The 17167-nt window shown below is 58.5% G+C and overlaps 3 protein-coding genes across 5 annotated transcripts; all 3 read right to left on the reverse strand.

Annotated features, from left to right (window-relative positions):
* Nucleotides 1-155: 155 nt before the first annotated feature.
* Nucleotides 156-8393, reverse strand: ABB37_03326 (hypothetical protein; the record flags this gene model as incomplete). 3 transcript variants are annotated; one of them, XM_015800638.1, is made up of 1 exon in its annotated part: nt 156-8393. In XM_015800638.1, exon 1 carries the CDS (start codon nt 7965-7967, stop codon nt 156-158), a length of 7812 nt encoding a protein of 2603 aa, XP_015660645.1. In that variant the 5' UTR covers nt 7968-8393. The 3 variants fall into 3 exon arrangements, with proteins under 3 accessions (XP_015660645.1, XP_015660644.1, XP_015660643.1); XM_015800637.1 differs by having other exon boundaries at nt 156-8388; XM_015800636.1 differs by having other exon boundaries at nt 156-8385.
* A 614-nt stretch (nt 8394-9007) lies between these two features.
* On the reverse strand, nt 9008-9954 carry ABB37_03327 (hypothetical protein; the record flags this gene model as incomplete). Its single annotated transcript, XM_015800639.1, has 1 exon — nt 9008-9954. The coding sequence occupies exon 1, from the start codon at nt 9914-9916 to the stop codon at nt 9008-9010; it is 909 nt and encodes a 302-aa protein (XP_015660646.1). The 5' UTR covers nt 9917-9954.
* A 1569-nt stretch (nt 9955-11523) lies between these two features.
* ABB37_03328 (hypothetical protein) lies at nt 11524-16842 on the reverse strand (the record flags this gene model as incomplete). Its single annotated transcript, XM_015800640.1, has 1 exon — nt 11524-16842. The coding sequence occupies exon 1, from the start codon at nt 15490-15492 to the stop codon at nt 11524-11526; it is 3969 nt and encodes a 1322-aa protein (XP_015660647.1). The 5' UTR covers nt 15493-16842.
* Between the last annotated feature and the right edge of the window lie 325 nt (nt 16843-17167).

A 17167-nucleotide genomic window follows, 5' to 3' on the forward strand; every position in this document is an offset into this window, starting at 1 on the left:
CTTCCGTCACACGGCTCTAGAAGAAGAACACCTTTACGAGCCGACATCAACGATACCGTTGCACTGTGCGGCGAGCTACGTACTTCGACGCATTCTATGCGATAAACAACATCATTACAAAAACACCAACAGCAACAAAAAGTGGTTCGCCACGGCTACTGCATCTTGCGCACGGCTCCAATTGCTCCCTTCGTCGCGCGCAACGCGTTCGCGATCGCCACTTTAATCTGGCGAACTTCATTCTCGAGGTTTAACACGTTCGCCCATTGCTGTGAAGGTTCGCGACTGCCCGCCAGGTCCAGGTCGCTTGCAAGTGCGCCGTTGTTCTGGAAGGAATCGTAGATGCGCGTCCACTCGTCGCCACCGGCGGTCTGCGGCGGTAGCAGCTCCCACAGCGTGCTGTCCGGGCGGACCTTCTCGCCATCCTCCATGACGGGCAGCACCGAGTTCGTCTCTGCACTCCAGCCATCAGCTCCCTCCGCACCAGATGAACCAGCTGCGCCAAAGGCGTGCAAGCCGCGTCGTTGGTTGCCGGAGAGACTGTGCACCACCGTGGAATTGGGGTCGCGACTGTGGCCTGCCGCCGCCGTTGTAGCGGTGGACGGCGGCACACCCGCGGCGCCAGCAGACGGCGCACCCTGTCGGTGGTGAATTCCGTCGCCTGGGGGTGACGCGTTCGCTGGCGCACCAGGCGAGTGCGGTGCACGCGCTTGCCAACTTGGCGAGCCCAGCCCACTCCGGCGTGCTTCTGCGGCCGGGAGCAGCCCCGGGGTGGACGGCACACTGAAGGCATCCGCGTTAGGTGCCGCAGGCGTCGACTTGGGCGTCGAGAGGGGCGGCGCGGGAAGGGAGTGCGGGCCTTCGCCGTCCGAGCTGGAGGGCCGCATCCCGTTGCTCAACGAACGCGCCGGCGCGTCGTCGCTGCTCGCCGCGTCGTCCGCGTCGACTCCCGCGGCCCCCGGACGGCGCGCGCCGAGTCGGTGCACGCGCATCCCACCGCGGTAGTCGGTGTTGAACCGTTTCAGCTGGTACACCGCATCGTGCGACTGCTGTAGCACGTCTACGATTTCCTGCAGTGGGAGCTGCTTCAGATACCGCATGAAGTCCTCTTGTGTTTGATGTGGTGGGGCGCCCTGTGCCAGCGGGAGCACAAAAGAGTGCAGAAGGCAGAGCAGCGCGTGGAGGGCGTAGAGGTAGCACTCCAGTCGGAACTCGTGCCCGTTCGCGCTTGCGATCTCGGCCAGCGAGTGGGCGACGTGACGGATAATTTGAATGCAAAGGTTGCGCTTGCTGGCGGAAAAGCGCAGCATCAGGGTCGCAGTACTGCTGGTGTCGATGCCCATAAGTTCCACCTCCTTTCCGCGAAGGCCGTATTCCGAGTTCAGCAACAAGTGCGACAAGTTACGCACCGTCAACGCCACCACGTCGCGGCCACGCTCCATCATCGACAGGGCAGCCGCGGCGCTGCCGACACGCTTCACGAGCGCCACACCAGCGCTGCTGCTCCGATCGTTCTCGACGGCAGCGGCGTCGTACCGCGCGTCTGTTCCTGCTGCTGCTGTCGTTGCCGCGAGTCCCCCACTGCCGCTGTAAGAAGAGACCCCGGCTGCCACGCCGTTCTCGCCATCCATGTCGGTGAAGTCGTATACGTCTGTGGGACCGCGACGCCAGACCTCCTCGCTGCTCAGCATGTTCAGCAGATCCGGCAGTGCCATGCTCTCCACTAGCGAGCGGCAGTCCACCGCCAAGACGGAGCTCGACAGCGCACGCAGACACTCCGACAGCTCGGCACACAGCGTCAGGTGCGACCCGCTCAGCCGCGCAGACCCGGGCAGCGTGCTGCTCACCGCGGCGGGCGAGATGAAAACGTAATCTACGAGCGAGCGGTTTTCGCGGATAAACTTTTGCACCTCGTATAGCAGCGGCGTGGCGTCGCCGAGGAAGGAGAGCAGGAGATTCACCCAGCGCGTGGCGCCCAGCAGCAGCCGACGCAGCACTTCCTTGTTCTGCTCCACCAGCGGCTTGTTGACGATCTGCGCATGCGAAATGGAGGACTGCGAATAGCCCAACACCACCTGCGTGCTGTACTTCCAGGCCTGCATCGAAAAGCACACCCGCAGCAGGTCACTGTGCAACACCTGAGAGACGTGACCCAGCGAGATGACGGAGAGCAGGTCAAATGTGCTGCGTATATGCCACAACAGAGAGCCGATGGGGACGCCGTTGTTCGCGAAGAAGCTGCAGACGGCGTTGTCAACGCTCTGGAGCAGCGCCGTGGAGCAGCGCAGGGCCCACGTGCTCATCCCGTCTCCGCTGCCGGCGCTTGGAGTGCAGAAGTCGTCGCGGATGGCGGCGGAGGACTGCAGAAGCGCCACGAGAAGCGCCACGGCGTGCTGCAGCTTTGTTGAGAGGGTCCCGGTGGCTGCGCTGGCGTTGACTCTTGCAGCGCTGCCCCCGTTTTCGATGCTCTGCAGCACGCCCAGCCCACCACCAGCGGGGGCGCTCACCGCGGCAACAGCCGCGGCGGCAGCGGGGTTGGCCGCGCAGCCGCTGCAAATATCCGCACAAATCACATTGAGCAGCGTCTTCTGCGAACGCCAAAGCACCACGTCATCGAGATTGATCCCTGGCGTCTCGGCAAGGCAGAGAAGACTCATATACAGATCGGCGCGAATGGTGGGGATGCGGGCGCCCCACTGCACGAGGGCGCGGATCAGCGGCTGCAGGACGGCGGCGTTCGCTGCCACCGCGTCCACCGCCATCACTCGCTCGGCCTGACGACGCTGCAGCAATGTCTGGGCCAGTTGAGAGCGGCGCGTGGCGCTGTAGAAGTTGCCCGCCTCGCCCGCCTGCGTCACGAATGGGTTGTTGCTGCTCCTGCTGCGGATAGGGCGCCCGGCCGCGCCGTCGTCGCGTGGACGCCGCATTCCGAGCCCGCTCACGTGCGCGGTGGCAGACACCAGCTGCGCCGCCGACTCACCTTCGTTTGACTGGCGCTGTCTAACAGTCCCCGTCGAGCCGTCCGACGAACCGCGCTGCTGCAGGTTCCCCCACGGGGCCCCCGTTGCCGCGAGTGACGCCGTCAACAACGGGCGTTCAGCCGCCATCAGCGTCGCTTTTCGGAGGTGCGCCATGACGGTGGACAGGCAGTGGCACAGCCGGGAGCAGATCTGCTCTTGCGCCGCGGCGGTCATGGCCGTCGTGGCGTCCAGCCCATGCAGAATGCATAAGGCAAAAGCACGCAGACGGGACATCGACAAGCCCTGCACGACGGTGCAAGAAACGTTCACGAGTTGACACCACCCCTCCACAAAGCTGACTCCAGAGGCGTACGAGAAGAAGCAGTCGTTTGCCACAATAAAGGGTTGCAGCTTCTCGCGCAGCTCTGCCATGGTCAGCGGTGGCTTGTTGGCGCGCACCTGTTCCAGCTGCAACGCTTCGTAGAGACTGGCCACGTTGTACTGCACCACACCGTCCGCAGCGCACGGCACAAGATGGCTGCGGCCGCCGCTGATGGGTGGGAGTTTCTCGGGGAAGGTGGGCAGAACCTGCAGCGCCTGCGGCAGCCAGCTTGTGATATCCACCGCCGCGTCACGCGAGACGACGGTCACGGCGCCGGTGGAGCGTCGGCCCGCATTGTGCGTATCCTCTGCGTTGTCATCGCCGTCCCCACGTTCTTCATTCGTGTTGGAGTGATCCCCGCCTTCTATGAAGCTGCCGGCGGCAAACCTGCTGCTTCGCGTGGCGACGCCTGTGCCCGCAGCGGGTTCGTGTGCGTTGGTCGAATTCGCCTGCTCCCCAAAGGCGTGCAGGAGGGACAGGAGCACCTCGATGGAGATGGACGGGATGGACGTGCTCTGTGCCAGTCGCAGGTCCTCCGGGGAGGTGCGGTAGGTGTAGCACGCCTCCAGGGCGAGCAGTTTCAGCACGTAGGCGTACTTGCTGAGCGCGACGGGGCTGCACCGGCTCGCGCGGAAGTGCTGCAGGCGCAGAAAGAGCGTCTGGCAGACGGACTCGAGAAACGGGCGTACGACAAGCGCGCCGTACAGGCGGTTGGCACGCAGCAGATAGAGCACCTTCACGCACTTGACGGCGAGGGCAGGGTGCGCACGCTCGACCTCGCCGCTGCACGCGCCCTCCACCACCGACGCGAGCAGGGTGGAGCCCCACCAGCTCGACTCTCCGGCGTCGCTCTCTTGCGCATCGGCAGCGGCCGTGGCGTTCGCGGCGGCGCTCTCGTGCACGCGGCGATCTCGTGCGGTGTACTCTTCGTGATAAAACCCGCACATCCACGCCGTCAGGGAAGGCTCCGTGACATCCGCGTGCCGCATGAGCAGGTCCAACAAGAGGGACTTGGTGTCGATGAGAAGCGCAGAGGACCATCCCGGCACGAGCTCCCCGGGATCGAAGTCGAGCTGCGCGAGCTCCGGGGGCGCCTGCACGACGACCGGCACCGTGCAGAGTGGATGCAGCAGTTGCGTAAACGACTCGAGCACCGGCGCGTACTTGGCAGTGAGTCCCGACCAGTAGTGTGCGGCTTGGTTGGCTGTCTCGAACGGGAAAAGCAGCAGCAGCTGCAGCGTCGTCTTGGTCAGGAGCGTGTCCTGCAGAGAGCACAGACCCAATACTCGCACGAGGAGGTCCGTGTTGAGCGTGGTGCGGGTGTCAAAGAGCAGGAGCTCGATCTTCTGCTCTTGCACGGCCTGAATGGCGGTAATGAGGAGGCGCAGCGCCTGTCGCACCGCGGCACGGTGATGGCTGAGCAGCTCGTACGGCGCGTCACTCGCCTCCAGGATCAGCTTCACCACCTCACCCACGACATCGGCGGGTGCCTTGTTGATGGCCATGACGCTGGCGAATGGAAGCATGGCGGTCCGCCCGTTTTCGCCGTGGAAGCGGACGAGCAAGGCCTGCCGCAGCGCTGCCGCCGCGAGGGCGAACACAGTGTAGCGCTCAAGCTGGAATGTGAAAACGCGCTTCAAGACACCACGCAGGATTTCGTGTGAGACGAAGTTGATCACGGTGGTGTAGGCGCCGAGGGCGGCCATGGAAGGCTGATCGTTCTGGAAGAGCGCCGTGATGAGGTTCAAGAAGCCGATGGTGATGTCGTACGTGCCCTGCGTACACTCGTACTGGCAGTGGCCAACCAGAGAAAGCGTCTCCTCGTGTGTCGTCGGCTCACGGGAGGCAGCGGCGCCGCTAGCCCTGGTAGTCGCGGTGAAGCGGTCGTACAGGGCTGCGGTGCCGTCGACAGGACCGCTGCCACGCTGCGCTCGCATCGACGGCTGCTGCAGCAGGTGGCGCTGCTCGAGGAAGGTCCACACCAGCTGCGCGTCAGATGCGCTGGTGATGAGGGCGGAGATGAGCGAAAGAGTGCTGCCCAACATAACTTGACTCTGCTGCGGGGCGAAGAGAAAGGTGAGAGCCAGCTCCAGGTTGATGTAGGCGCCGACGATGGGACGCAGCGCTGGGTGGGCGAAGAGCTGACGAAGAAGCAAAAAGAAGCTGGAGATGAACTGCCGCTGACACTTGCGGGTGTACTGACGCGTGAACTGGCGATGGAAGGAGCGTGGCACCCCGTTGCTCATCGTAAGTGCGGACGAGGTTGCATACGCGTCCTCCACTTCCGTTCCTAGACCGTTTTGAAGGGCAGCGGGAGAAGAAGACGAAGGAGAGGAAGGGGAAGCGGTCTGCGCGGCGGCGGTGGCGGCCATCGTCGACAGTGGCATCCCGCTACCGCCACCGCTCATTCCGGGAACACTCAGCACGCCGCTGTTGAAACCGGCACACTCCAGCGCCTGGCCTACGAGGCTGTGCCACTGCAGCTCGCTGCACTCCGTTTGTGCATCCGTCAACAGCACCACCACACGCTGCGTGTACTGCGGATTGCGACCAATCATCGCGAGCACCTCCAAGAACTTCGTCATGAGCTTCAACGTGTAGTTTTCCCACACGGCCCAGGAAGAGGCGGAGGCGAGGGTGGCGCCACTGCTGCCTTCGCCGCTGCGCTGCGTCGCGAACACCTGCCGCATGTGCTTCACAAAGTTCTTGAAGATGAAGAAGGTCGCGGCACAGTCGCAGTCGAGATCGGGATTCAACACCTCCGGTGGGAGATGCTGCAGGCAAATGGCGAGGGCCTCGAGCAGGTGCGCCATTTCTGAGGTGAACGGCTCTCCCACGACTTCCCCGTACAATCCCACGCGGGTCATGCGCCGCAGCCAGCCCTCCTCGCCGTCACCTGTGCGCTGCAGAAAGCCGTTACTGTTGATGTTATTGTTGCCGCTGTTGCTTCCTCCACGAATGGCGGAGGAGATGCGGGGCAGGTCCTCCAGCTGCTCGATGTAGCGGCGGTGCGTCGCCACCTCCAGCTCCGACAGGTGGCGCAGCAGCGGCAGCATCTCGTCAAAAAGGTACGACATCATCTCATAGGGAGCGATGTACAACAGACCGACAGGGATGGAGAGGGTGCGGGGCACCGGTGCGAGTTCCACCATTCGCTTAGTCACCTTGCCACGGTGCACCGCCACGTTGCCGGGAGCGGCCGCGGACCCTGCAGACGACGGTGAGGACGTCGAGGACAGAGCCGTCGCGGCCCGTTCGCCGAGAAAAGCGTCCAGGGCCTTGTCATACCCTTGCTCGCTTCCCTTTGCCCGCAGCATGCATCCCTCCGCGAGAGTCAAGATGCTCAGGTAACTGTCCATGATTACCTGCCAGGTGTACACCGCGGGGGGCATAAGGGGGGAGGCTGACGCACGCGCCGACAAGCCCGCGCCGTGAAGGCCTCCAGCGTTGGCGCCGGAGACGGAGGTCTGCACCGACTCGCGGAGCCGCTTGCGCAGGCTGCTCACGGCCGCCTCAATCGACGATGCGACGTTCGAGTGAATCAATTCGTTCAGGCGCAGCTCGCCGGAGGCGCCGCGCAGTTTTTTCCACACGGCGGCCGCGTTCACGACGGAGAAGACGCACAGCCACGTCAGCGTGTTCAGGGCGCAGGTGTCGCTGTTCTCGCTGACGGTGGTGAGGGCAACAAGTCGACTGCGCAGGGAGTTCTTCAGTAGAAAGTAAAGAGCGTCCACCAAGTCCAGCGCCTCCTTCACCACACTCGCCGTCAGCTGAAAGTGGCGCGACAAGAGGTAAAGGCATTGCGCTGCGAGCAGCGTAGGGTCCTCGTTGGAGCGTTTTCGCCGGCTCTCCCCAAAGAGACCCGTCGCGGTGGCGGCCTCTCCGTCCAGCGCCTGCGTGTGCGCCACAACTGAGGCTTTCACAAAGGCGATGAGGTTGCTCGCGGCGGACGCGGCAACGGCGCCAACCGCGGCGTGTAGCCCTTTCACCGCCTCCTCGCCGGTTTCCATCCACTGCGACGACGCCGCGTTGTCGGCGGGTGGCGCCTCACTGTTGTTGTAGCCGCTGTCGCACATCAGCAGGATCTGCAGCAGGTTCTGCGCATTTTCCACCCGGAGCTGACGCTGCTGCTGCTGCTGCTGTGCCTCCGTGTTGCGTGCGAGAGTAGAGATGCCTGGTGCAGCCGCAGAGCCCATCGGAAGCGCGCCAGTCCGCGAAGCCTGTGGAGCCAGCGCACTCTTCCACTGAGCCCCCACTTGCTGTGCGGTCGCCAGAGCCTGCGTGACACCGGATGCCGGGACACCGGCACCATTCCCAGGTGCCATCCTGACTTCCATCGGAGCGCTAAATCGTCTTTTAATTTCCTGTGCGAAGGCGTCGCTCACAGTGCCGTCGCGGCACGCCTTATCGAAGAGTTTAGAATAGCTCAGCGGCGCGGGCGGGTCCACGGCAACAGTCGCGGCTGCTGCTGCTGCTGCTGCGGCGGCGGCGGCGGTTGCTGGTGGTGCAGCAGACTGTGCCGCGGAGGAGGCGCTGAGAGAAAAACCTGTCGGAGCCGGTGCAGAGGCCGTGCCGTTGACCGCACTCGCCGCGGGCGGCGATGAGGAAGCCGCCGAGCCAAACATGATGCAAAAAGAAAAGAGAAGAAAAGAAGTTTTACTTCGTTTTAGAAAACTGTGTAATGTGCAACAACGTCGAACGAACAGGCTCTTTTCCTTCTGAGGCCAGTAGCTTTCCCGCAGAAGAAAGCGTCTTCTATGATGACAAACCAACAGCGTACACCACAAAGATCCTTGTGCGCTCTTAATCCAGTACTTCCTCTCTTACGATTATAACGACAGGAGTTCCGCGAACCTTTGTCCCCCGTTAACGTTGCGATCTGCAACTGTGGCGCACGGCAAGCCTTTCTACAGCCGAAGAAGGACTTTCCTGTTTCTTAAAGTTACAACTCGGGCTAACGAACTGGACAAATATTCAAACCAGTTGCCCTTCTTTTGGCGAATGTATATATACCACCAACCACAACGACCAAATAAACAAGACTGCTTGACTTAAACAGGCGTTTTAACGCGTTACCCAACAGCGTCGTACAGGAAGAGAAGGAGCGAGGCGGATAAAAAAGAAAAAGGTGATGAGCGCGAGAACCTGACAACATGACCGACTTCAAAGAAACCGCTGACTTCCCCCCCCCCCCCCGATAAGCTGCAAAGGAGAAGAGAACAGACGATCAATACCCTTCGTGAAGCGTACGTTTTGGACTGGGGCTTTTTTTTGTTGTGTTGTCTTCTGTTGTACGCCTTCTCAGGACAACGAGCACTCACAAGAAAAGAAAGGCATGCCAAAGACCTACACAAAGGGGAGGCCACCCACGTTAACACTCGCTCCTGTCGACAACTTTTGCTTTTTGGTACCTTTATGTCTCGTAAGAAGATGGCTTCGTAGGAGAATATCTAGAGATCAGCAAGATGACAAGGAGATGACGAATAAATACAGAAGAAAAAAAAACCCGCAGTGTAATTGGCGTTCAGCAGCACAGAGAAATAAAAGCGCAGTACAAACAAATCTGAAGCGCCCCATCATATCAAAAGACAACCAAGCAGGACCGATACGCCGCTCAGGAGGGCATAACAGGGCATCAGGGAGAAAGAGGGAAACAAGCTACGCTTCACTCTTTCCGCCTGCGACGCAGCAAAGCCTTCCGCCGGGCAATCTCTTCCTCCAGGCTCTGGTTGTTGCGAGTGCGCTTTTCTAACTCACGCGCGGCGGCCTCGACGGAACGGCGAAACACCGCGACCTCCTCCTTGATCTTTTCCGCATTGTCCATCTGCTCCTGCTTCTTCGCCTCCAGTAGCGCCTTGCGCTTCGTGCACGCCTCCACTGCCTTCTCCGTGGCTTCGATGGTCGCCTCCACGTCTCCGATGGACGCCTCACGTTCGCTGCACTTCGACTGAAGTGTGGCCAGCGCAGCTTGCAATTTGCTCAACGCCTCACGCGCATCGCGTTCTGTGCTGAGTTGAGAAGCAAGAGCGCCATCGATGATGTCGTTCTGAATCTGCCGCTCCGTGGCGGTGACCTTCGCTTCCTCTCCCGCGTACAGCTGAGCAAGATCGCGTTCCTGTATGGCCGCCTCACGGTACAGCCGCATCAGTGCACTGTCGTAGTAGTAGCGAGTTTTGGAAGGAACAGCAGAGGGCGCTCGACCAGCGGCGGAGTCGTCGCCGCCGACTAATGGGCCGCTCAGCTCCGGGAAGAGTTTGATGACGTCGTCTGACAAGGCGGACGTTGACGGTGAGGATGCGTGTTGTTGCAGCAGCGGCTCATAACGAATGGTGTGCGTGTAGTAAAAATCTAAGATGCTTTCCTCCAGGCCGGCCAGCACCTCCACTTGTTGCCGCACGCGCTGCTGCAGGTTTTGTTTGTGCCTTTGAAGCTCTTTGTATCGCAGTTCATCGTTGCACGGACTACGACACCGCTTTGACCGACCTTCACCACCTTTGTGCTGGCGCGCAGGGGTTGCGGAGGCGGCGGAGCGGGGTCGTGGTCCCGCAGCGGGAGGGTGTGCTCTAAACATCATCGAATGTGGCGATGGTCTGAGCCCACTTCAATGCCTCCTAATTGAGCGCAACGAAGTAAAACAGAAAAAGAATTTAGTTCGCCGGCGTTCCACCGAGAACACAGACACGAAAAGACCATGGAAATGAGAAGGGAGGCGAATGCGAGGAGGAGGTCCACAAGCAGCAAAACAAGTAGAAGAGGAAGAAGGAAAAGGTGGAAGAAGAATGAAAAGTTCAGCATGAGCGTGGATTGGGCCGTTTTCTCGCTGAGTTCTTTTCGTGGAGCCTACGCTAAGCAGCCACGAACGTGTGTGATTTCCTCGCTGCTTCTGCTACCTTCATTGCCTTTCGTACAAATGCATAAAAGCTGCGACAGTGGCCAAAGTCCTCCAGAGACGGAGACGGACACACCCACCCGCCCACATCAGGAGAAGCACACTACAACAAAATGACTAGTAGAAAAAAGCTGGTATGAGTGAAGATGGAGTAAAAAAAAAACGAAAACAGAAACAAACAAACAGAGGAAGTAGAAAAAGGACCACAAGAGTCCGTAACATACCGTGCTGCTGTGTACATCTGCCAGACATGCATGGTTAACGAATACAATGATGAAAAAGGCGAATAGGGAAGCAAGAGTTTCTTTTAATAGTTATTATAACGGTGGAAAAGGGACAGATATGTTAACAAGAACAAAAAACACACATCAAGGGAAAAAAAAACTGTATTCAACCAAAACACACGTGGGACGCAGTATCCATGTATCCGATTTTTTGCATTTTCATTTCCTAGAAGCGGGAAATAAAAAAACCGGAAAGATCTTTGACAAGAAGGACCCCGAACACACACTTTTTATTCCGTGTGACCTCGTCGCGCACCTACAGAAAAAAGGAATTGAGGCACGGAGACTTTTCTTCTGCGTTGCTCTCGTAGCGTCGCACATACAACAAAGCAGAAAAAATAAGCAAAGTTAGTTTAGAAGGAGAACCGAAGAGAAGCAAAACAGAAGAAGTCGACGAAATAATAAAACGGTTGAGACGCTGATATATGTGTATATATGAAAAAAAAACTCTTTCGTAGGGTAGTAGTTGAGCTTGACAAGCAAGAGCCTCACGTGGATGTGCCACAGCTGTGCTGGACATGACGATGATACAGTTTACTACCACAGTCAAACGCGTCCAAGCACCTCCAATAAACCTTCTGAACGTCTAAAGAGGGATTACCCTTTAACGAAAAACAACAATAGCAATAATAGAAATACTGTAACAGAAACAGCAACAGAAAAAAAGAGAAAAAAATAAGCAAAGGTAGTTTAGAAGGGGACCCTTCGAGAAGCAAAATAGAAATAGAAAAACAACAACAACGCACGTACACTGCAGGTCTTTTCTTTACACATCTGCGTCTACAAGTGTGGAGTCGTGTTTGGGGTTTTCCTTTTAAGATGCGACAAGGCGCAAAACTCTGAAAGCTCCGCAGCGTGCATGTGCGTTCGAATAGAACTGCGCTATGGGGTCGCCGCAAAAAAAAAAAATCAACAATAACTAGAAAAAAAACCCTGATGCACGCAGCGGCCCACCCAAGCAGGGACAGAAAAAGCGCATAAAATGCACTCCCTCCCCTCCTCGTTGCATCAATCCAGGTGCAAGCAAGCCAGACACACCATCGTCGCGCGGTGCGTCTCTATCAGCGAAGCTTGTAGGCGACGCAGCGCACGCGTCGACTGAGTCGGTATCTTGGTTGGGTCAACGCGGTAATGCCGCTTTGCCTCCGGCACGTCCACGTCCGACTGCAAAAGGACACACAGAGTGCTAATAGTATCCATAATTCGTGCGCTAACGTCGCGCACGAGGGCGAGGGCATCGCGTGTCGTCGTCGCCGGCGCTTCCGCGCTTTCATTGCGGCCGAAGTCGTTTGCGTCGTCGTTGCGGGAGCGCGTGCCGGCCAGGAGAGGCGCAAGCGGTCCCACCGTAAAAATGTTCCACTGCGGATCGCGAGACGGCAACGGTGTAGTGGCGGCGCTGTCGCAGAGGCGTCCCTCGCTTGTGCCGTCGAGCGCTGTCACACTTGCTCTGGATGTCACCCGCGAGACACTCGCAAAGCGCGACAAAAAGTCTGTGATGTACTTGATGTATGTCGCGCCATCCGTGTGCTCGGCGGTCAGTTGCGCCTCAACCTCCTCCAACGATTTACGCTGCACCTGGACGTAGGCGGCCAGTTGAGCGTCGGACACCACCGCGTCTTTGCCAAGTGTGCGGTGCACGGAGGCCACCACACCAACCACAAAGATGCGTCGCAGGAGGAGCTGCAAGATGGTGACTCGCCTTGCCTTGCCTTCCTCCTCCGCTGAAATCAACGCGGCCTTCACCGACTCCAACGACTCCTCAACCTGCTGGAGCGTGATCTGACCCACGCTGACGGCACGCAAGGCGGCGCGGGCGTACGGATCTGGCGCGTCGGTGAACTGCCTGGCAACGTAGTCGAACAGATCCGTCTTGTCCTGCACGTGGAAGGTGCACTCCATCATTTGACCGAGGAGCACGTACCAGCGGCGCCAGCACTCGCCACCGCGAAACGACGAGAACGTCTCTGTCACCACTTTGTACGAGGGGAGGTGCGGACAAAAGACCTCGCGGAAGAGTCGCGTACCGGCTTCGTCTGCGTGCGTGATGTCGTCGCCTGTGACGTCACCCTTGTGACCTACTTGGGACGTACTACGCTGAAAGAGGAAGCTCCATTGCTTCAGCTGATCGTCCGTCCACGCCGACTCGATCGTGCGCAACGTGGCCGCCGTGCTGTCATGCACGCTGGATGCTGAGCTGCTACGATGCGTATTCCCGTCGTCAGTGGAATGAGCTTCACCGCTGCCCTTACTGCCGTCCGCGCAACGCAGCTGAGCGTGTAGCACACGCAAAAAAAGGTAGCGCAGCAGGTTGCGGTTGTACTTGGAGGTGAGCTGGAGCCACTTGCAGCCCAGCTCCTGGGCAAGGAGGTCGCTGTTCATAATCTCGTCAATGCGCTCTGTCGTGAGCGGCGCGGGGACGTGCACCACCACCGAGGCATCCCGACGGTTTGCAGGGACGGCAGTTATGGGGTTCGTTGTGGTCAATACTATTGGCGCGGCTGCTCCAGCGTCGTGCACCTCCATCGGCCTTGAGGCGACGACGCCATTCGTGGCTGCAAACTGACTCTCGCTTCGGTTGTAGGTCTTTTCGAGACTGCACAGGAGAGAGATGATCGCCCCACGGGCGAGCATACTGGTCAGCAGCAGAGGCTCCACAATATTACGGTCATGCTGGATGGCGGGAATGGTGTTGCGGAGTGTTTCCACGCAGCTCGCCACCCCCGATAAAACATCCGCGTGTAACTGCGTGTAGGTGAGTCCCTGCTCCGGCTTCGCCTCGTTTTCAGTTACCTCCTCCACCGCAGAGAGAGGGACGCTATGCGAAATTTCCACCGTTAGATGCAACAGGGCGCTCAAGGTGCAGCCGATCCAGTGCCGCACCGTATGCTCGTTCATGGACACGCGGCTGTCCACGTTCGCGATGTCGCTCCGCAGCAGACGCAGCACCTCGTGAAAGTCGCTGAGAGCCGCCACGAAGGTGGGCGCGGTCAACGGCGACGCCCCTGCGGACTGCCACGCTGAGAAGAGCATGGATGAGGCCTGGCAGACACCAATATTTGGCACGGGACTCAGCATTGATGTGCTGTGCTCCGACGGGCTGCGACGTGTCAAGCCGTCGCGCAGAGGTGCAAAGCCCTGCGCGCCCTGGTCGACCGGAGACGGCAAAAAAACGTGAGCATCAGTCACCCCCAGCGTACCATCCACCGTGTGCAGGGCAACCGCCGGCATGTTGGGCTGCGCTCTCTGCCGCCGCGAGTAGGTGTTCAGCGGCGTTGCCATTTGCAGGCCTCCGCCCGCATTCTTGCGCTCCCAAGGCGCCGCGCTCGTCGTCGCTGCCGCTGCGGTTGTTGCTTTGGAGTGCATCTCATTGGAAGCGAAGTTGGTACGGGACAGCAATTCCGCGGCAGCGTTGTGCGGTTCTGTGCTGTTCACGTCGATTGACTCGGTGAGGTTGATGCTTGTATCGTGCAGGCGCTTCATACCACTCCGTTCGTCGTCTTGCTGCTGCTGCTGCTGCTGCGCACCTTCGTGTGGGACGCCGTTGTGGGGCGGGACGGCGGTGCTTTCGGCGTAGGTAGACGGCAGTCCTTCAGGGGTGTCGCTGCAGCGCGAGTCGTCAACCAAGTCGCCTTCCTCCTCTTGTGGCGGACCGTGCTTCTGCACCACTCGGCGGCCATCACTCTCCTCATCCGACTGTTCGTTAGGGCGTGCCGTCAGCGGCTCTTGCAGCGGCGGACTCGTCGGGGACGTCTGCTCGAGCCTCCACCAATCCCTCAGTGTGCCGTCCGGTAATTTGGGTGGGTCGATGGCACCGCTGCCGGGACCAGAGAAGGCCCTGCTCATCAACCGTTGGGGGGTCTGGTGCGGTTGCCCAGCGACTTCCACCGTAAGCGGTGTAGTGCTCACGGACAACGTGGCTGCGTCAGCGAGACTTGTCGGCGTGCACTCGCGTGCCGCAGGGCGCGTGCTTTCAGCGTTGAGAACGGAGTACAGGTGGGCCAGCCCCTGTGTGTGCTGAGACAGTTCCAGCATCGTGTCTTGGTAAATGGAGTGTCCGCACGACATCGAGGTCTGCGTGCTCTGGGTGAAGACGTTCGACTGCGTGATGGAATCGCCAAAGCTGAAGTATGGGTGGTCGCTGTGGTAGGGTGGTGGCACCAGGGAAACCTGCAGCGGGGCGTCGAGGATGGCGGAGTGCACCATGCCCGTCGCACCGGGCGAAGCAAAGGCGGAGGCGCTGCCACCGATAAGGCTGCTTTCGCGGCCCAGCGTGGAAATGCTCAGCTGCATGGGGGAGCTGTCTTCGTTGCCGTTCAGCTGCTGGTGCTGGTGCTGCTGCTGCTGAAGGAGAGACTGCACAGAAAGGGACACATAACGAACGCCGTTGCCGTGCGCGGTGGGGGAATCGCACGGGTAGGGCGTTGGACTGGAGGGTACATTCCAATAGGAGGAGGTGGCTACTCCGGCCCCGCCGCCAGCGCGTGTCGGCGAGGGCAGCGGCTGCGTTGTCGGTAGCTGATAGCCGCCGGGCCACGGGGAGCTGAGCAGCTGCGCATCGAACGGACGCGGGGCGTGCATGCTGTTCGGTGCTTTTGACTTTTCCATTGGAATTGGGGTCAGCGCACCGCTGGAGGAGCGGCGCATCTGCGAACGATAACCCTGCGGCTTATTGGGATGCGTGGTCGGATTGCTAGAGCAGTGCATGCTGGCATTCGGCTCTCCTGATATATGCTGCGTACGAAGCGGCTGCTCACCATAGTGGGACTGGAGCGTCACGTGCGACGAACGGACAGCCTTGTGCGCAGCCGATGAGGAGCTGCCCGCCAGATTCAGCTCTTCCACGTGTGGGGTTGAATGCTGTGAGACGCTTTGCAGAGAGGCGCTGTCGTTGTCGTACCCCAGACGCAGTGGATCGCGTGTTGTTTGTTTGGGAGAAGGCTCCTTCTTTGCGGCGTCGCTAGAACTGTTGGCCCGCATGGATGTTCTCTGCCTGTGTCTGCTATTTGGAACGTACTGAAAAAGGGCAGCGAAAACAAAACAAAACAAGAGTCAGAGGCAGTTCGGCAAAGTCGATGCCTCTGAAAAGGAATGGAGAGAGGGGAGAAAGAAACAAAGCACAGCAGGGGAAAAGAGAAGTTAGATGCGCAGTCCGCAGGGTGGATGATGCGGGCAATGCGAGTATAACGGTACTACTCGACGAGCACCGCGAAGTGAAAGAGAGAGAGAACACACACACACACGCAAGAAAGAAATAATCGGTTTCAAAAAGTATACGAACAAGACGAATGGGAAGCGGGAGTGCAGAGACAAAAAAAAAGAGCTGCTAAAAAGAATTTAACGCTGCTGCAGTTCCCTATATAGTGTTGCAAAGCCACGTATGCCTACCAACTGCGAAAAAGACGATAGTAATGCTAACAATGGGAAAAGAAAACAAGATATCGGGCGTAATGACCGCGCGCAGACAAACAAAAACTCACGCGGTTGCCGCAGAGAAGAGTATATTTGCGAAACAGAAAGGATTAAAAAAAAAAGGACAGCAAAAAGTCAAGACTTCTCAAACATTAGGCGGCTATTTTGATCGCTGAGGAAGCAGCAGTCTTGGAAGATACAGGAGAAACGAAACCTGGAGAAACGTGTTGACGAGGTGATATATAGAAAAGAAGTGGTCAGTATAATTCTATAGAATGCGTTGCAACTAGTCAGCGGCTGCCGGAGAAGCAGCGAGAAAAGCACAAGAATGGGGAGAAGGGGGTGTGCGTATATCACGTGAAGGTGCCGATATACACAATTGGAGATAAAGCAAACAAGAAATCAGCAAGGAGAAGCGAAAGAGATGAAAACCTCCACTACACCAGGTAAACCGGTCAGCAAAAGGAAACCAAGAAAGCAAACCGAAATATGAGGTGAGTGAGTTTTACCCCCAAAAGGAAGGCGCGAACACGTTAGGAAACGAAGCGATCAAACAACAAAACAACAGCGTGGAAAAGCACCGCAGGGACAACGTCGCTGTTGGTGGAGATCGTCACTTCTATTTGGAAAGGACAAGACAAGTAGGAGGAGGGGGGAGGGAACCAACGCGGTCAACTACCGGTGGAAAACACAAACCGCAGAAAGAAAGCAAAGTGAAAGGCTTATGTGCGCTTGAGAGAAAACGTCCACAAAAACAAGCTGCAAAAAATTTGACACTTGAAAGGAAGAAGGCGAGGTTTACTCTGCGCGCCAAATCTGCTGGATGGCCGATGGGTGAAATAAAGCACAGGGCAATCTTCGTTCTCAAAAAAGAAAGAAAAACTCAAAACAAGCAATAGCGGTGAAGGAAACACGGACTACGGACGCCGATTAGTGCGCCCGAGAGGAGATCGGTGAGTAGTAAAGAAAGAGAATAGGGAGGAAAGAGAGAAATTAGTTGCACAGAAACATTCGAACAGTGCCATCGTTGCACAGATACTGCAAAGCACACCAGAGCATTGGCTTCAGTGACGCGCACCTTTGAGCAAATGCGATGCACCCAGTTCTTATCTCTTGCACTGGTGATGCTTTCGATGACGTAACGAACTCTACGAAGTGTCACATAGAAATGGAAGAAAAAATGTAGTGTGGAAGCAAAGCACACGCAGCCAGAGCGTAAAGTGATTTAAAAAAAAGCAGCAAC

Source organism: Leptomonas pyrrhocoris (assembly GCF_001293395.1).
Source record: "Leptomonas pyrrhocoris isolate H10 chromosome Unknown, whole genome shotgun sequence".
Lineage (NCBI taxonomy): Eukaryota > Euglenozoa > Kinetoplastea > Trypanosomatida > Trypanosomatidae > Leptomonas > Leptomonas pyrrhocoris.